The sequence below is a fragment of the Rattus rattus genome, chromosome 2 (genome assembly GCF_011064425.1).
Source record: "Rattus rattus isolate New Zealand chromosome 2, Rrattus_CSIRO_v1, whole genome shotgun sequence".
Classification (NCBI taxonomy): domain Eukaryota; kingdom Metazoa; phylum Chordata; class Mammalia; order Rodentia; family Muridae; genus Rattus; species Rattus rattus.
Genome location: NC_046155.1, coordinates 131574727 through 131595270, shown reverse-complemented (window position 1 = coordinate 131595270; position 20544 = coordinate 131574727). Strand labels below are relative to the sequence as shown.

At 44.5% G+C, this 20544-nt stretch overlaps 1 protein-coding gene across 1 annotated transcript; it reads right to left on the bottom strand.

Annotated features, from left to right (window-relative positions):
- Window positions 1-6853: 6853 nt before the first annotated feature.
- On the bottom strand, window positions 6854-20210 carry Arrdc4 (arrestin domain containing 4). The gene is given in 9 exon segments (XM_032893419.1): window positions 6854-8088; window positions 8446-8600; window positions 9503-9665; window positions 10189-10445; window positions 12804-12906; window positions 14952-15099; window positions 15293-15359; window positions 19753-19918; window positions 19920-20210. Coding segments are annotated over 9 exon segments (1248 nt in total). The 5' UTR covers window positions 20052-20210; the 3' UTR covers window positions 6854-8031.
- Window positions 20211-20544: the final 334 nt, after the last annotated feature.

Here is a 20544-nt window from a genome sequence, read left to right as displayed (position 1 = left end):
TAGAGACAGCAGTACTTAAATGGGAAGTGGTTACAACCCAGAGGTTGCCTGCAAACAACCGTGTAATGCATAGTACGGCTCAGGTAGTATTATATATCTGCTGTTTGGAAGTATTTAAACCCAGCCTTCAAGTCCTCAGAGACATCGCCTCACGAGCTGGCAGATACGTTTCATGGCTGCTTTGGTTTCTTCGGTGTCACAGCAGTCTAACACCCAGCTCTCCTCTCCAGTGAGTGAGTTTCAGAGACGCTGAAAGAGTCGTTTCTAACCCCAACCTCAGTAGATAAAGGCTTTTCACCAGAGAAGGCATTAGAAGACCAGGCCAGCTTCTGAGGAGAGTTCTTCTGCCAAGAGAGCTCTGCACATCTATTGTGCGATTACGTTGCTATATGTTTAGTTATTTTTCATGTGTAAGAGTGGACCACTTTGACACCAAGCATGACCTAGGAAAAGCCCTGCTCTCTCTCAAGCCAAGGTCATTAGGGAAAGAACTTTTAGAAGTAAAAGGGGGACAGAAAATCAGGTGTCCATTTCTTTATGGGAGAGGAAAAGGAAGGGAAGGAAGGAGGAAGAAGAAAGAGAAAAAAACTGGAAGTCGGGAATCTGTGCATATGAGCAGGGAGCTCAAGTCCCACAGGAGATATAAGTCCTTGGAGCCATAGCTGGACCTTGGTCCCTGGGAGCTCTTATAGGCTGAATCTACAGCCTCTCTGACTTTATGGAGCAATGGAGACACATGGCAGTGGGAGGGAAGATGAACCAGGCATGGGTCTGGTTTCTACAGAGGTCATGATCTAACTGCCAGTGGCCAAAGGGTCTGATCATTCCAGTCCCACCTATATATCTTTAGTCACTCCTCTGACAGCACTCAAGGACTATTGAAGTTGGGAATAATTTGACGCAGAAGGTTTAAAAGGCAACATATGTTGGTTCTGTGAAGCTCTACAGATGGTCTCTATGAATTTGTTGAACAGGGTCATACCTGATGATCCAGGACATGGCCTGTGTGAGACAGGAGAAGTCTTAGGAAGACTAGGACAAGTTGGTTCCATTGGGCAAGAGGAGGGCAGGCCATTAGGATTCTGTCTGGATAAGGAGAGATAAGCCAGCCTTGCCAACTCTCTGCTTCTTGAGGTATAAACTTTCTATGCAAAAGTTGGGAATAAACTAGAGCGAATGCCAATAAATAGTATGCGTACACACAGACCAAAGACTGTCTCTTCCTAGTGCACTTCAGCTACAGAATGCTGGGCACACACTGATGTCAGACGCTTCTGATTCATGCGTCTTCTTTTCTCCAAGATTCCTCGTTTCGAGGTGGAGGTACTGGGTCTCCATTGTTTTTCATGGGAAAGAACTTCACTGAGGGTAAGCTCAGTGTACTTGTGGGCCACAATCCCAAGGAGGGCACAGCCAAGAAAATTCTGTGGTCGTTTGCACATCTGTCTGGGGAAACAGATGTTCTAGCTCTCCTAGAGTCTGCTTGGGTATAATCAAAGGCTGACAGTTTATAGAACTAATGTCACTTGCTGGCTAATGTCCACAGATCCCACGTCACTAGCTGTCCAAGGCTGCCAAGGGCTTAATAGGTAGACCTCTTGACTTCTATCACTATTCCTCGCCTTGTGACTTCTCTGGTGTTATCGAGAGCAAGTCCAAGGTCATCAGAATTCCCCCTACTTTGTATATAGACACTGTTTAAACTATCTTCCTATAAGAAGAGTATTGGGAGGGGGAGTCATTTTCGCTTGTTTCAGGGACGACAATTTATGAGCTGGTTGTTTTAAAATAAGGTTTCAGGTTCAGCGAGATTAATTTTCTGGAAAGCATGGTATGTATCTGATGTAGATCTCACAGGGGAACAGTTGCTGGTGTTCATATCAGCTCACAGTGGATAACTTAAGTTATCTTGTGGCATCAGGGCCAAGGTGTTTTGTTATATCAGATAAGATAAAGGTAAGTATTTGCTGCTGGAGTTTCCTAGTTTTCTGGACTTACATAAGAAGGTAAGAGACTTACCAGGAATTTTTGCCTTTATCTTCTTTAAAGGAGGCTAAAGCTAGATTTTAGCTTATATCACATTCTTCCCATACACACGTGCACACACACACACACACACACACACACACACACACACACACACACACTTCATCGACTTTTTATTTCAGAGGATAGAAAAAAATTGCAATAAATTTTAAATTCCTAAGGAGTTATTCTATAACAGTGGTCTTCTAGGAACTGTCAAGAAGATCTATATTTCCCCTGAGAGCTCTCTCTCTCTATATTTTCTCTTTGTCTCTTTCTTATTTCTATATTTTTTCTTTGTCTTTTTTTCTTGATCTTTCTTCTTTTTTTTTTCTTTTTTTTTCTTTTTCTTTCTCTCCTCCCTCCTTCCTTCTTTTTAAAGATTAACTAACATTTTTTTTAACTTATGTGTGTATCTGTGTGCACGTACATGAGTTTGTGTGTATCATGTGCGAGCAAGTGTCTGATGAGGTCCTAAGGGAGCATCTTTGAGCTACTTATAAGCAGTTGTAAGCCACCTGGTGCAGGTGCTGGGGGCTGAACCCAGGTCCTCTGTAAGGGCAGCCAGCTCTGTTAACCACTGAACCATCTCTTCAGCCCCACCCTGAAGTTTCTTACATGTAGCTGTATTTGGTCCTTAGCCCCATCTAAGTCAGGTGCTAGACTTTCATCAATCAGTGTTATGGCTTTGCTTTTCACTTCCTGTACTGCAGAAGTATACCGAGATGTTCTGGAATATGCAAATTGCTTTACGGAACAAGTTTTTGCCTGTTATCTGTTTACTGTGCAACATGTATCAGGAACTGAAAATCAGGCTTATGCTTTGCGTCCTTCTCCCTGTGGGATGGATTGATGAGAATAACATATTGTCTCTGGAGTCTATTAACAATGCGATTGCTGGGGTTGGGGATTTAGCTCAGTGGTAGAGCGCTTGCCCAGCAAGAGCAAGGCCCTGGGTTCGGTCCCCAGCTCTGAAAAAAGAAAAAGAAAAAAAAAAACCCAATGTGATTGCTAATGACTTTCCTTATCCTTATGTAGGGGTGAAACTTTTAATCATTATACATGTGTATGCCTCGTGTGCGCAGATATGTGCCGCTTTGAAGCTCTTTATCTGTAGATGATAATAAACCTGTATATGTCATTTACCCAAATCACTAAAGCATTTGAGGCAACTCCAGATATTTTTATTGGGAGCTAGAACAAATAGTGCTGATGTATTGATCAATTTACATATGAACAAATAGGTGGATTGTGGCACTCGATGAAGAAAAGCAAAATCCAAGAAAAGAAACCTTCATGTTCTGTAATATGAGTCTTAATCTATGAGGAACAAATGCTACTTAGGAGTTGATATAATTGTCATCGTTTTGATGTGGAACATTTTGTGTTTCTTATTCATTAAATAAAGATATAATCCAGTAGTGTAGAGACATGATCATCATAGCATGTGGCAAATTGGTACAAAGAAAAGAACAAACTCTTAGTGAATGCTGTCTCAGTTCGCTGATTCAATATTTCCCCAATCTTTCTCACAAATACCCAGGTTTTTTCCTGTCTGGAGACAGAATGGGGAGAAGATGGTCGGAAATGGCCTCTCTTCTGGGAAATTCCTGTGGAACTATTTCTTGCTTTTGTAAACAAACTTATAATCTTACCTGAAATAGACCCAGGCCTGGAGGTGATAAGCACAGGTGAAGGAAACAGCAAGAATGGTGTCTGTGCGTGTGCACAGGTATCAATCTCTGTGCACATGTATCACCAGATGTCTGTGTACATGCATGCATATGTGTGCACCCGTAGCAATGGTCGAGGCTGTTGCAAGTGCGAGGGAGGCAGCGGTCTTTGCCTCTTCCCAGTGGTAGACAGACACTGCCTGTAGCATGTGTACAAAACTGCTCCATTTTTTTATTTGCAAATTGCAAAGTTAACTAGGAGTCCAGTCTCTGCTTGCAGATTCCTCAGCTCAAATACAAACGTAGAGTGTGTTCATGCAGACAGCGGTATTTGTGCATCTCAACTGGCTATGTGAAATGAAAAGCAAAAGACAAAGAAACAAACAACAAACCCAAGAAGGTGCAGCCAGGATTAGCTCCTGCGTCTGGCTTTCTCAAAATGGCAAAATGAGAAATGGAGATCAGCGGGTGTGGGGCTACGAGAAAAAAAAGAAAGGGAGGTGTGACTGGAGACCGCCCCAGGAAGTTTCTCTGTGATGGTGGAGCAGTTGTGAATCTGGATCGTGGCAGTGATTACATGAACCTACATGTGTGGCAACACGCCAAAGAGCCACACACAAAATTACAGGCAGAAAAAAAAAATGTATGTGAAAGCTTGGTGCTGTGTGTCAACATCCTGGCTTGGCGACTGGCCTCATTCTGTAAGATAGGCACTGGGGAGCCTGGGTGGTGGGTTTAGAGGACTTGGGTCTACTGCTCTTGCAGTGAGGCTGTAATTATTTCGAAATACAGGGGTCTTAGATCTCGTGTTGAAGAAGGATCCCAACTACTAATTAAACATACTTAGGAGGCCATTTAGGCAGACTGCGCTCATTTCTGGAGGCGGGTCTTTTGGATACAAACCCCAAAGATTAGATTTACCACAAGCCTAGCATCCAGGTCTGAGAACCTTAAACCATGCAAATGAAGCAATGGCTGTTTCCACTGCTTCCTTAAAGGTATAGACTCAGGAAATTTCAGAGCAAGCAGAGACCTCCCGGAGAATGTGGGCCAAGGTCTCAGGTTCCCTGAGTCTGGGTTCTCGTTAACTCACTGGTAACTGGAGAGCTGTGTCCTCCTTTCCCAGTAGTGTCTGGCCTAGTTCAAAACTTCAAGCCACTGTACTCCAGTACAGGCTACAGAAAACGTAGTGGTAATCTTGTACGTTTTTCCATATTTTATAGGATAAGGCAAGAATTTCAATTTGAGTGCATTTGTATATATTTGGATACAAAGATGCTGATGTGAGGGCATCTCCCAGATTAAAACCAAGTAGATACAAACCAACCAGGTCACCAACTTATCACCGGTTAGCTAATGTTAATTTTATCAGACCTAGGTTTGGACAGGTTTCTTGAGATGATTTCCCACCACGTCTTCCTTTTAACACGAGGACTACATTCATGTGTGCATTCACATAAAAAGGAGACACTTGCTAGGTTGTCCATGACAGCCCACAGCCTCGCTAACTCACTCCTGAGACTGGGCCAAGCAAACTGGAACCTAAGAATTAAATCTCCTGTCCTATAATAAAAGCAGGCATGTTCTCTCCTTGACTCTCACACTTTACCCTTCCTTAGTCAGTGCCTTCTTGGATTGCTAGTACCTGCGTGCCTTTGCACATCTGCCCCCGTGTAGTGTACAGACCCAGTAGGCTCCAGCCTGGGCTTTACGCTTGATCTCATGCATAAACAAATGACCTTAATAACAGGATGCTGTGTGTGGCTACTGATTTTCCTTAAGTCTAGGATGATTTAACTCAGTCTTTGAAGTCAACACAGGAACAAAAAATGAGCTACCCAGATCATTAGTATAATCATTTTATTAACAAAAAGGAACCCATGGGGTTCAAAGAAGAGTACAAAATACAATCTTTATTTTCCCCTTGGTTAAATTATTACATTTTTAATAAAAATTTTTAAAAAGCGAGTGAACTTACCAAAAACACAACCTTTGCCTACTGCGTTTCTTATTGTGCAAAACAAAGACACAGGAAGTAAAGTTCTGCCCCAGTGGGGGGGTGGGATCTGCGTGCACCAAAAGATGCACACTTGGAATCTCAAGCTTTGTGCATCAGAAAGAAAATGCTAAGGGCACTTTTTGTTTTTCCCAAGCTAAGTGAGAGCAAGAGGGGACTAAACAGGCAAGTGTTAGCAGCTAAGTCTGATCTTCATCCGCAGTGTTTCTGATGCAGTTCTCTACATTCATGTTATCCTGGGTATAAGCTTCAGGCCAGACACAGGTATAAAGTTAGGTCTCTGGACTCTTCTCTTTAATGCCACTGTTAGCCATGCTTCCGTTTCATGGGGGGACTTCATGATTTCTCTAACCAAACCGACGGCCATGGCTGATCTACTCTGTCCACTTGGTACTGTTGCTTTCTTTCCCTTCATTTTGGTTTCATGATGGACCATGACTTGACATAGCACGTAAACTACAGGCCGGAAGCCAAAAGACAGCTCACCATCTTCTCCACGGCAAACATTAAAGCAGTTTATATGAAATTTGAACAATTGTAACTGTTACAGACACACAACAGAAAGAAATCTCTAAAAACCAAAATGAGAAATAAGGACTTGTGGTAATTCCCATACCACAATTACTGGCAACACCACTTGGCGTTTTCGACGATGGCATACAGTGAAATACACGTACTGGACGCTAACATGATCACAGAAGAGGTATGCTCAACAGGGAGTACACATTTACCAAACATTGGTACAAAATCCCTGAACAAATGGCCCACTGACTTTGATATAAAATTTCACTCTAGAAGAATGTGTCTGAGGGGACATGGTGATTAAAAGGTAAGTCCATCACCACAATGGAAGCGGCACAACATTCTGCCTGGGAAGCACCAGGGTTTCTAAATCGAACCCTTAGGATTTGGCTTGTCCAGATCTCGACTGAGAGTCTCCCTCCCACCGGTGTCAGAAGTGTGCTCGGTTCATGGGATCAACAGACTGCAGGCAAAACAACTGAGCATGTGACTGTGAGCAGAGGGAGGAGGCTGGAAACACGGCTGACCCTGCCAGCAGTAACACAGTCCTGTAGGTCGGAATTCCTGAGACTCAAAGACAACAAAATATTGCACCAAAACAATTTGCTTAAAAAAAAAAAAACAAATCACAGTATAAATGGAATTACTAACAAACTGGAATACGAAGGTACAACACAAGAACTGCCATCTGCCCACTGAGGTCTCTTCACAGGAACCAAGCTCAGGCATGCTTCTGTCCTCTTTTGATCTGGGGTTTCTTAAGATTTAGGTGTTTGTATTTATGTCTCTTTAATGCTGAGTTCATGGGCTTTTTCCTTGGTCTAGTTTTCTGGTCAAGTGACAGGCTCAGAGGAGTCTGCTAACTGCACACAGCAGAAACCCCAGAGGTCGGTCAGGCCTGGACTTTTGAGAGCAGGTCTGACAAAGCCACTAGAGGTAGGAGAAGAGAACACTCTGTTTGTATAGGTATCAAGTATCCCAAAGATGTTGTGCCTACCCCTTCTTTTTCTAATAGTTCCTAAGTAAATAAGGAATGAGGAAAATCAAACGTCCACCCTGCAAGCAGTTCTTAAAAGTGTAAGAAGTTCAGCCCTTCACAACATACGCTTTCACAAACAATTCCTCTTTTCCGTTTGATACGGCAAACTTTTAAGGAATCCCATCTAGGCTTCCTACTATAGTAGAACCAATTTCCAAGGTACATTTTAGCATCTTCACGGAAGACTGGAGCCACTGTCAGTTCCTTCAGGATGTCACATGACCACTGACTCCAGAAAGGATACTTTCAAGGACTCTGGATCCTTGCTGTGGTAACATGATACGAAATCATGAAGACCCCAATACCTGGGGTCCTCAATTGCATTGAAAGTAGACCTCTTGCTCATTCACACTCAATTCAAAGCTGTCTTGTTCCCCTAAATCATGTCTTCCAACCAAGTCCATAAGTTCACAACTGTGTGTGAACCCTGGGCAGAGCGACTCCAGTAACATCCCAATTCCTTAAGACTCCCTCTTCAACAGTCCGGGCATTCTTCCACATCCTCTCCTACCACCAGGACTTCCGGTTTTTCAATTCAAATTTTCATCCACTTTTAAAGGGGACAAGTGAGCCCACCCTAGAAACTGCAAAACCATCCCCCTGGCCACTAAAAGCTCTCATATCCTTTCACTTCTATCATCTTCGGCCTTGAAGATCATTGACATTCTGAAGTTAACTTTCTCTCTCATCCAGCAAGGGAGGCGAAAGGACCAATATTCTAAGTTGGTAACAACACAGTGAAGTCTGGAGTTTGTTCAGAGAATGAAGGACACAAGCTGGGTCTCTTGGGCATCACCAGGATGTGGATCAACCTACAGAGACAGAAGAGTGAGGTGATGGTCACAGCATCTTGGTTCTCCTACCTACTTCTAATCTCATGACAGCCATAAGCCTGAGTCAGTAACTGCCTGTCATTAAGTCCCCCACTGGCGACTGAGTTCTCTGTCTTCTACAGCAAAATAAAACATCTTTGAGGTAATCCACAATGCTGCATGCCACAGGTCACAAGCAAAACACCAGAAAATGTGGTAAGTGGTTGTGATAATCTACCAACACCGTAAGGACAAGTTTATGCGTATACCCTACCAATTATGAGTCAGCAGCAGCACGTTAATGAATGGAGGGGGATGAGTGTCTGCAGACAGTATAATGAGCCTAATTTTCCTTACCTCTGAATAAAGAGGCGGAGGTTGAAACCGGAATTCTTGTATGCAGGCAAACATAGAGTAGCAGGCTTCCCCGTCACAGGCAGAAGGCTGAGGGTAAGGAGGAATGTGTCGGGAGAATTCTTCTTCAGATACCACATCGGCATAATTTGGTGGTGCTACAACAGAATTGGAGTTTGAGCTAAGACATCCATGTAAAAAGGCAAAAATTACTGCGTGTCTTCTGAACTCTTACAAAGGCAAGAGACTGAGCCAAACTAGAGATATAATGATTGCCACATGAAAAGTTTTGGTTCCCTTAATACTCAGCTACTAATATTGATTATTCTATTTTCAATTATATTCTATTTTTTTGATCTACATGTTATAACCTAGGTAAACAAATACCTCTGAGATGTAGCTATAGAAAATGTTCAACAAGTCTATACTTTTATTTTAACCATCCCATTGTTTTAATTTTACAAATTAGCTTTAGGAGATGGCCACTTTAATCCTGTGTTTCTCACTGGCTTTGTGTCATGGCTAAAGGAAACATCCAGAGTTCCTTTCCCAGGACTTTTATATAATATTATAGTATAAAACAACAGAGTAGGTTTGATGCCCATCTTCACTGTCAACTTGACTGGATTTAGAATCGCCTAGGAGACAGAACACAGGCCGTGACTGTCAGGGAACTTCCAGAGACTGAACTGAAGAAGGAAGAACCTTTTGATGTGGGCAGCACTGACAGGGCCTCTGCTCAGCCTAGAGAGGCACACCAGGCACCAGCACCATCTCCCTTTGCTCCCAGACTGTGGATGCATCGTGACCAGCAGCCTCACACTCCTGCAGCCATAGTTAAAACGTTCTGCACTGTCATACGATGCTGCACCTTCAAACTCTAAGCCAAGCAAAGTCCTCTTCCTTGCCCTGTCCTCTTGTCAGGCATCTGGTCATAGCCATGTACACAGTTATGTGGTGGGGGTGGGGGGAGCTGACACATGCACACCTACTCCTGGCATGTTCTGTTGTCAGCTAGTCTCTGTCTAAAACCTCACTGCCGATGGCTTGAATGTTTTACCTTCAGGCTGCTCCGGCAGGGCCAGTGCCAACCAGCACATGTCCATACTGAACTGGCTTGCGACACTGCTGTTTCTGCGGCCAAAGCCACTGTAGGGAATTGTACCAATAACCAAGGGCAGCTCCAGCATCAACTTTTTAGCACCAGGAATGTGAATGTATACCTGATATGTACAAAAGGAGAAGCATGTGTGAGGGAGGGGAAGGCACAGGCTCAGGGTAAACCTCACAGGAACTAAGCTAATTCAACCTTCTCATAGAAACAAATGTCGTTGTCTCCCGTCAAGCCTCCCTGAAGACAAATGTAAATTGTCCTGACTGAGCATAACTGAAGCACAGACAGAAATGAAGAGTTCACTAACTACAGGAAGGCTTGTGACAGGGGACTGAGGCCTTCGTGTGTCTCACTGTAAGGTGGCACAACTTGTGACAATCCTGGAAAATTAGCCTATGCTCGTGTAACAAACACTCCTCATATCACCTCAATTTCTTTAAGGTTACTGCATTAAATTCCCCTAGGCAGAGGTAGGCTTTTAACGGTGAAGGCCAGTCTTCATGTACACCAAAACTGGTAGCAATGCGAACATTTTTCCAAGTATTGATGCAGTAACTAGAGATAGCATTTGCAACCCCGTGGCTTGCTGCTCTGTTCTATATATGTTTAATGATTCAGGAAGCTTTGATTACAGCTAAGGAGTAGTCCACTCTGATAATACAGCAATCCAGGATGGACGGAGTGACAGGTGGGATCTTCAGCATCTTCCCATTCCATGTGTCCGTACTCCCAGAACCAATGTGGTTTCCACGAACATTGGCAACCATGTGCCGGACTGTCTTTGTCTTTCCACTAGCCAAATATGTCTGGGTTTGGAATATGGCTGCCTTAGGAACAACCAGGCGAGATGAACAATTTTCTATTTCTGCATAGATAGGGATAGCTTCTCCTACAGAGAGAAAAGAGAGGGGAGGGATGGTTCAGAATCATCTCAAGGCATTAATACACACTGAAACAACCCAGTGCTACTGACACTTCATCTCAAGGCATTGATACACACTGAGACAACCCAGTGCTACTGACACTTCATCTCAAGGCATTGATACACACTGAGACAACCCAGTGCTACTGACACTTCATCTCAAGGCACTGATACACACTGAAACAACCCAGTGCTACTGACACTTCATCTCAAGGCATTGATACACACTGAGACAACCCAGTGCTACTGACACTTCATCTCAAGGCATTGATACACACTGAGACAACCCAGTGCTACTGAAACTTCATCTCAAGGCATTGACACACACTGAGACAACCCAGTGAACAACCCAGTGCTACTGAAACTTCTGTGGGAAATCTTCGAGTCAGGAACAGACAATCAGGACAGAAGCTGACATTCAATACCAATTGCATTATTTACTCTTCCAATGTAAAAGACACTAATAATGCTATGTCAAAATGTGTAAATAAGGAGTATGCAGAAATTGAGGCACATAAAGAATGGGGTGCAGAGCTAAACAAAGAATTCTCAGCTGAGGAACATCAAATGACTGAGAAGCACCTAAAGAAATGTTCAACATCTTTAGTCATAAGGGAAATGCAAATCAAAACAACCCTGAGATTTCACCTCACACCAGTCAGAATGGCTAAGATCAAAAACTCAGGTGACAGCAGGTGCTGGTAAGATTGTGGAGAAAGAGGAACACTCCTCCATTGTTGGTGGGATTGCAGACTGGTACGACCATTCTGGAAATCAGTCTGGAGGTTCCTTAGAAAATTGGACATTCCACTACCTGAGGACCTAGCTATACCATTTCTGGTCATATACCCAAAAGATGCTCCAACATCTAACAAGGACACATGCTCCCGTATGTTCATAGCAGCCTTATTTATAATAGCCATTAGCTGGAAAGAACCCAGATGTCCTTCAACAGAGGAATGGATACAGAAAATGTGGTACATCTACACAATGGAATACTACACAGCTATCAAAAACAATGACTTCATGAAATTCATAGGCAAATGAATGGAACTAGAAAATATCATCTGAGTGAGGTAACCCAGTCACAAAAGAATACACATGTGATACACTCACTGATAAATGGATATTATAAATGGATATTGGAATAACTAAGAAAAAATTCACAGGTAATATGAAGCCCAAGAAGAAGGAAGACCAAAATGTGGATGCTCCATTCCTTCTTAGAAGGGAGAACAAAATAGTCACAGGAGGAAATACAGGGACAAAGAGTAGAGCAGGGACTGAAGAAAAGGTCATCTAGAGACTGCCCCACCTGGGGATCCATCCCATATGCAGCCACCAAACCCAGTCACTATTGCTGATGCCAGAAGTGCTTGCTGACAGGAGTCAGATATGGGTGTCTCCTGAGCAGCTCTGCCAGAGCCCTACTGACACAAATTAAGATGTTTGCAGCTAACCATTGAACTGAACAAGGGGACTCCAATGAAGGAGTTAGAGAAAAGACTGTAGGAGCTGAAGGGATTTGCAGCACCATAGGAAGAACAACAGTATCAACCAACCAGACCCAACAAGAGCTCCCAGGGACTAAACCACCAACCAGTGAGTACACATGGAGGGACCATGACTATAGCTGCATATGTAGCAGAGGGTGGCATTGCTGGGCACCGATAGGAGGAAAAGCTCTTGGTCCTGTGAAGGCTCCTTTCCCCAGTGTGGGTTAAGGACAGGGTGTTGAGGTTGGAGTGGGTGGGTGGGAGTGGGAGCATCCTCATAGAAGCAGGGGGAGGGGGAAAAGGGATAACATTTGAAATAAAATATCCAAGAAAAATAAAATAAAATAAATTTAAATAAATAAATAAAATAAAATAAAATTAAAAAAAAGAAATGATGCAGTAGGAGGTGAAGTATAAAGCTTACTAAGAACCTCACTAGAGCCCAAGGAATAAAAACCTGTCCATCAGTGAGTGAGGCCTTTGCTTTCTGAGGAATTCATAGGGTTAAGGCACAAACAATGAAGGGGCAGACAAGTTAGTTCACATAAACATCTATATTCTCTGAGACCTTTGTATCTTCTTTTGTAGTAGTAAAATAAGATTCCAGCATTTCCCCTCTCCCCTTAGTTTTATTCTGTGACTAAAGCCACAAGATTATAGAGTCAGAAAAACCAGAAATGTATTCATGCTCTTAAAATATGTATATGTTAATTGCTTATATTTTCATGTACAATGTCTTCATAGGTTACAGAGCTTGCTGCTTACCATCGTTTAGATCACCTAGCAAAATCAACAAGTCTGTTCTGTGGACTTCCTGTGTGCAGCTTACCATTACAGTAGCCCTTTCTCTCGATCTTGACGCTCAGTGACACGGGACCGGAAGTGAAAAGCCAGCAGCCAACCATTTTCTCCTGTGTCTTCAGCATAGGAGTCTTGAAAGTTACAAACAAGAGGACTTTCATTAAACCACTCCAGAAAACTTATATTCCTTTGAACTATAATCATAAAGAAACACTAATCTTTTTTATTCTCATGTGACACCAAGTGCTGAAAGCTGTTTGCTTCTCATGAAAACTAGGGTGAAGTATCAGTCAAACTTGTGTGACTTCATCTAACTTTACCATAAAATAACTGTGTTTCTAGGAAATGACACGACATCCTTTAGACAAGTGACCAAGGTCACATTCATACTGTCAATATTAAGAACTGTCACTGTATGCATGGTGGGCATGTCGTAGCACAGGCACAGTCAACATCCATGACAGGGCATGCAGAGGCAGAGGGAAAGGTCTAGAATCTTTTTCTATCACTTTCTCCTTTTCTTCTTTTTCCTGAGACATGGTCTCTCAGTACACCTGAAGCCTGCCTTCTAATCTAGGCTGGCGCCCTGTCAGTGAGCCCGGGACTCCACCGCTTTCATTCCCAGATTCTAGGGTTACAGGCACATGTGTCCACTCCCAGCTTCTGCTTGGGTCCTGGGAATCTGAACTCCAGTTTTCCTGCTTTCAGAGAAAGCACTCTTTCCCCTGACCTTCTTATTAGTGTTTTAAAGCCAGGTAAAGATCTTACAATTACAGCAGAAGGTTACACTGCCTGGCTATACACCGCAGGGCAAGGAAAACAGTCTTTGTGCTCACGTATCAGATGGAACGTCCAAGTGTCCTGAGCTAGTCTGGGGGCTTTAAAGGCATCCTCATACCTGTGTCAGCAGGCCTGAGAATGTGGTGGGGCCCACTAGAGAATTCTATTCTTCAAAGTAAGAAAAAACACTTAGTTGTTCTGGTCACAAAACCTACAGGTTTTTGTAAAATATTGTTGCTGGCCATCTTTTGTTGTTCATTTATTTTAGAAATTATACCGAGAAGGTCAAGTATCTGTTTTTGACAAAAAGCAAACCTCAATACATGATTTCCCATAAAGACCGTGGCAATTTTAGAAAGAGTTTTAAAATTCTACACAACTTCACAAAGATATAAGCCTCTCATGACACTGCTTTTCCAAATGGGATTTAAGGAGCCATTCAAGGGGGCCTGTGCCAGGGGGCAGAGAGCTGTCTAAACTGTGCAAGCAGGTCTTTCATGTGTTATCACATTTATTCTACTTCTCGTGAAATTAAGAACACACTTTTAGCTGCTGGTTTTTCCCTTGCCTTTAAAAATACTAGTTAGAAAAAGAAACATCTAATGGTAGAAACATATCTTTGCCACATCAGTGTCGGGATGCTGGGAAGTTTAGATTATCTCAGCATTATCTATGAAGTAAAAAATAACACCATTCATTCATATTTAAATGAAGACCCATTTGGTCCTAGCAGCTTTCATGAACATAGAAGGTATAATTTTATATTATTTTGATAATATGGGTGCAGATAAAAGAATGTAGCTCATTAGTCCCCATCTTGCCTGTTCTGTTGTTCCTTATAGCCTGATCCTCCTTACCAGCCTACAGTATTCCTGATGATTATCAGAAGTTCAATGCCTTAATGTGGCCAAATCTGTCATAAGGAATGGTAAGTGAGAGGGCCGCGGCGGCAGCTGCACACACTTGCTTAATGTTAGAGAATGACATGCAGACTGGAAGGATACACAGCACAATGGCCTGGGCTTCAATAACAGGCTGAGTGTGATTAGTACTCTTTCCTAATTACTGCTCCTCAACCTGTTATTACTGCAGACTTTAGAATGCCACAGTCCTGCGAAGATGGCTGTGCTGGTAAAGTAACCCCTCTCTGCTTTGCATTATTGTTATTAAGGCTCATTAATGCATTTCAAGCCTGTGTAACTTTTTGGCAAAAGCAGCCCTGAGCAGCAGGGATATAATCAATAGCATTAATACACACAATTTGTAATTTGCCCAACCTAGAATCATATCTTTAGAGTGAACGCCTATGGGTTACATTGTGTTTCCTGAACCAGCAGACAGTGGCAGGGACTAAATACAGGCATCGTTATTGAAAGGAGGGAGGGGCAGAGCTCACCAATAAGGGTGGGGTGTTGACATCCACGTGACTGACAACCTGGAGCTCTCTTCTTACACTCTGGTCTGGAACTTGGGGTCGTTCCAAAACAGCCCTCACACAGTACTGAATGCTGCCATACTTCCCAGTAAACGATGTTGCCAAAGGTCTGAAATCAACCAAGATACTGGTTTGTGAGCTCATTTCCAGCTACTCAGAGCCAGGGGAGTACACATTGAAACAAGAAGCAAGCACAGGGAAGGTCCCACAGGACTGGCACACGCCTCAGTGTTGGGGAACACCGGGTGCTCAAATAATGGACATAAGGCAGGGGGGAGAGAATGGAAAACAGCATCACTCACTCGGATGGAAGTTGAAAGCGAAAGGGAAACTCGTGTTTTCCTGGTTGTAATAAAGTGACGCCTTCACCTGAAAGAGACCATACTGCATTTAACTAAGGCCAACAGTGAATCTAGAGCTCTCACAATCAAAGCCATTTTTTAAAAGGTGGCTTTCTTGGCAATACACTCTAAGTATATTACACAGACTGAGAGAATTAAATGTGAATATGTCTTTTACCAAGATATAACACACACACACACACACACACACACACACACACACACACACACCTTTTATCTACAAAATGACCAATTATACAATTACCATAAAGTATTATCTAGGACCAAGAGTTTGTGTGTGTTGTGTATGTTTATGAAATATATACATAATATAATATAATGTATATAATAGATTATAATATAATATATAAATATATAGTTCATGTACATAAACACAGATGTAGTACATATTCATATACAGAGACATGTACACACACGGTTGTTACTCTATCTATACTGACATGAAATATCAACATTAAATTGTACCTACAATAATTGACAAGTTACATTTCTTTGACTACAGTACAATATTCAGTCTATGTATTCTTTGGTCAGAGGTAGAAAACCTGGGAACAGAATTAGTTATAAACAAAACAGTCAAGGCAGCAGGGGCCAGCTCTTCAGCCCTGAGCTCTACTGAGATTGATGGGGTTCCTCAGGGGTGAAAGCAGGCATGGCCCCCTCTCCTGTTCTTTATAGCATCGTTCAGCTGCATGCACGGGTTTGTTACTGGCCAAAGCCCAGGAATGGATGGTGTAAGACTAGAAGCCCCACCAGGACCTGTGATGAATCTCCACAGTCAACCTGTTTAACGTGGATCCAAAGTAGAGCCTGTGGCTTCCACTCTAGTCAGCAGTTCCCTATGGCGTGTGCCAGACGTCCTCTGAAGCTCATAAAGGCTGCACTATGGGTGGGGATAACCCGATGGCTGCATTATGGGTGGAGATAGTCCCGTGAGAAAACATGGCACACAACTGGCCTGGGATTTGTCTTGCTACCTGAATCCGTCTCTATTTTATGTGGCCAAAACCATTACTAGGATGGGTTTCTTTAGAGACTAAGAATGCATCACTGACCCATGAGTCTCCTAAGTCTCTCTCTACTTTTCACTATGTCCTACATTAAGGGGAAACAGGGATGCAGGTCTACTTGTGAAGAAAGACATCACAGGTGGGGGGCCTGAAGGCAAGGTGAACAATAACTAATCAGAAGGACACAGGGTCAGATCAAGTGATGTGATACAGTGTGTGTCCCAGAGCCTCCCAATGTACAGGAGTAGCCGCGCAAGCTACTCCTCAGGAGGGTCTCAGGCGTGGTAGAGGACTGGAATCGAGGGACACTTCTCTACCTCCTCACTTCCAAGGGGCTCATGAGGCCAACAGAGCTGGGATGGAGCCTGACCTGTGATCACCATGTTACACATGACACAGTGCATGCAGAAGTTTAGCAATGTGGATTTACTGGACTTAAAGGGCAAGCTCGGGGGATGATAAGGATGAGCACTTAGGTCCTCAGAAGACCAGCTGGGGGAGGGCGATTCCATATCTGCACTCAAGTGAACACTGCAGACCTAAAGTCCAGAGACTGCTCTGTGAATAGTGGTGGGCCTGGGGTCTGAGGACCAGAGTACAGTAGAGTTAGGTGAAGGGAACAGGCATGTAGAGAACAGAGTTGCCCAGCATACTCAAAAGTGATGAGAGACAAAGATCCCCTCAGGAAGCAAGTCAACACAGAAATTACAGTGCTTCTAAGGAGAAAAATCATTTTGAGGAAATGGACAAGCACTATAATAGCAGGAAAAACGTTTCTTTCTTTCTTTCTTTCTTTCTTTCTTTCTTTCTTTCTTTTACAGAATAGTGTTTATTCACGGTATGGGGAAGGGAGTCAACAGCAGTAGAGGCAGAGAAAGGCAGAGAGAGAGAGAGAAAGAGAGAGAGGGGGGGGGAAGAGGTGAAGAGAGCAGAGGAGAAGAGGAGGAGAACAGAGAACAGAGGAGAAGAGGAGAAGAGGTGAACAGAGGAGAAGAGGAGAAGAGGAGAGGAGGAGAAGAGAGGAGGAGAAGAGGAGAGGAGAAGAGGAGAGGAGGAGAAGAGAGGAGAAGAGAAGAGGAGAAGAGGAGAAGGGAGGAGAAGAGGAGAAGGGAGGAGAAGAGGAGGAGAGGAGGAGAAGAGGAGAAGAGGAGTGGAGGGAGAGGGGAGAGAGAGAGGAGGAGGAGAGAGAAGAGGAGAAGAGGGAGGAAGAGGAGGGAGAAGAGGGAAGAAGAAGAGGAGAAGAGAGAAGGGAGGAGGAGAAGAGGAGAAGGAGGAGGAGGAGGAGAAGGAGAGAAGAGGAGAGGAGGAGAAGAGAGAGAAGAGGAGAGGAGGGAGAGGAGAAGGAGGGAGGGAGAGAGGAGAGAGGAGGAGGAGAGGAGGAGAAGAGAGGAGAAGAGGAGAAGAGGAGAAGAGGAGAAGAGGAGAAGAGGAGAAGGGAGGAGAAGAGGAGAAGAGAGAAGAGAGGAGAAGTAGAGAAATAGAGAAGTAGAGGCTGGCCATGAGTACATGGAGAGAGATGGGGGAAGGGAATGGGGAGAGAGGGGGAAAGGCAAGGCAAGAACAAGAGAGCAAGAGAGCTTCTTTGTCTTTTTAATTTTTATGTTTAATTAAAAACGTCCAGAAGATGTGCAATGTGGCCATTTCTGCTTGTTTTGTGGCTCGATGCTTCCACCTGTCCACTGAGGACTACAATGTCATAGGAAACTGCTTCATCGACTGAAGCACTTCCAACCAGAGCTCTTAATGAAAGTTTTTCATGAGCCCTGGGATCTAGACATGTTGCAGAGGGGAGGAGAGGGGTTGGTGTAAAGGTCTCACTCTGGTGGATGCTTATGAACTGAAGCCAACTCTCTGCTTTGGTCCCTGAGTCTTTCTTATACTCTTGGTTGTGAGCCTAGCCTTTAATGGCTAAGCCATCTCTTCAGCCGATCTCTCTGTTTGTTTTTGCTTAATCACCATCTTTTCAAAAGGATTTGAGGTGGTTCGGCCACCTCAATAAGAATAATAATTTTAAAGAATATTCTGGGAAAAAACTTTAAAAATAGATCTGACTGTTTAAAATAGATCTGGGGGACGGGGTCTACAGTTTAAAAAAATCACCCCAGGTCACTGAATGATAACTAGTTTATGGAGTTAATGACCATGAGAATCTATGTCAAGTTGCTAAGTTCTTCCAAGTTGTAAGTATGTGGGAGAATGTTCCCCCTACCCCTTAAATAAAAGCTGACTTTAGGCAGACTATAACCATTGCTAACACATTCTAAGAAAACTGGCAGCTGTCTAGATGTAGCTGTTTCATTAGAACAAAGCAACAAGACCTTACTAGTGAGTCAAAACCTATTTGTTAGCCCAGATGTTACCAAAGCAATGTTCAGCTCTCATCCTAGGTCCCACACTTCTATTTCCTCCTTAGTTACTGACTCAGGGTCTGAATCTTAGACAAAAAAACTGTTTACTTCTCTCTTCCATGGCCTTCCCTCCAGTCAGCCATCTTTAACATCCTTGTTGGGTAATAATGTCTGGGAGAAAAGACTCCTGGAATCCACAGAGAGGAAAGGACATTAAAGCAGGTAAGAGCTCTCACTGCCACACCCCATTGTCCAAAAGGGCCCATATTTGAGGACTTAACTGGACATTGTACTTCTCCCCAGGAGGATAAGATACTATAGGTAGTAAGCCTAAGGCATTTGATAGGTCCAAGATGATGAGGCAGACAGGTAAAGGTTTGCAATAGTTTCACTGAGAGAAGACTGACTCACTGTTACTAGCATTTTCATGATGAAATACATTAACCCAACATACATATGCATGGACATTTCTGGAAAAGTCAGAAATGCCCAGATGGTAGGCACGGTCTCTGTGGACCTTTCTGAATGGGGAGAGGTAAGAGGAAGAGGAGGTACAAGGATGGATGGCTCTTAATGAGATTCAGGTTGCCTAGTGAGGAAACACTTTCTCGAACTATCCAAGTACCACTTCCCTCTTCCCAAGATCTAGTTTTCTGCAAATCATCATGAATCCAGGATTGTCTAGGGCCAGGGCAGGCAGGAGCAGCAGGCCATCAAACTCTGGGCACCACATAATGGAACGTCACCAGTTTCCACCTTCCATGCCTCCAGGTCAGGAAAGACCTAGAACCCAGACAGTCTGATGGCAGGTTTCCATGACAACGATGCCTTAATAGGTTACTAGAAGATCCCAGTAAGCCAAGTTCAAAGGCACACCAACACAAAAGGGTCTGGCTTCTTCCTAGAAACCAGGCTTGGCCTCCTGCGCTTCACCCGTGACCGTGACAGCAGATGACTCCCCTTCCAGAAGCTTCCCTCAGTGCCACCCACCACCCAGGGGCGCGCCTCCTCCCGCCCTATCCCTGGGGATCCCCAGGCTCACCAGCTGGGGCCTCGAGCAGACTCAAGCGCAGGTTCAAGTACTCCACCTCTGAGGAGGCTGCTGGAGAGGCGCCACCGATACAGACCCTGGCCCCAGCGCTCGGGCCCCAGGCTGAGGTGGCACGGCCCTGGGCCTCCAGGCGCAGCCTGCGCAGGGCCACGGGCTCCTGCTGCCTCCAGCAGCACGTGCCCGGCCACTGTCTCGCCGCTTGAGTAGCAGCCCTTGCTCTCATCTTCGAACACTAACCCCAGGCTCTTGACACGGCCCCGGGGACCATCGGCTCCCGCTTCGCCTCCCATCCCGCCAGGCGATGGGGCTCTGTCACCAAGACCCGCAGTGGCCCCAGGTCGGGGTAGCCGGCTCCGCGACGCTGCTGTCACGGGCGCCGGCCGCACGCCCAGGGCCACTACGGCCAAAGCGCCCAGCCGGGTGAAACACCCACACCGGGGCCCTGTCTCTTTAACACACCCCACTGGGACTGGAAAGGGGCTGACACGGCCCGCCCACAGAGCTTGTCCATTGGCCAGTCGCGAAACCTGCTTCTTTCCCATTGGCTGTACGTGACCACTTAGTCATTTCATTGGCGCCCCCACACCGGGCTGAGCAGGACGGCGGTGCGTGATCAGGAGGGCTTCACCAATCGGGAGACACCAGAGTGCACGTGCACAGGCCGTTTATTGGTGGGAGCAAGGCACAGTCCTGGGACACAGACCAATAGTGAGGCAGTGCGCCCATGTGGACAGAGGATGGGAAACAATATCTGTCAGGGAGGGGGCGGTACCGGCTCACCGG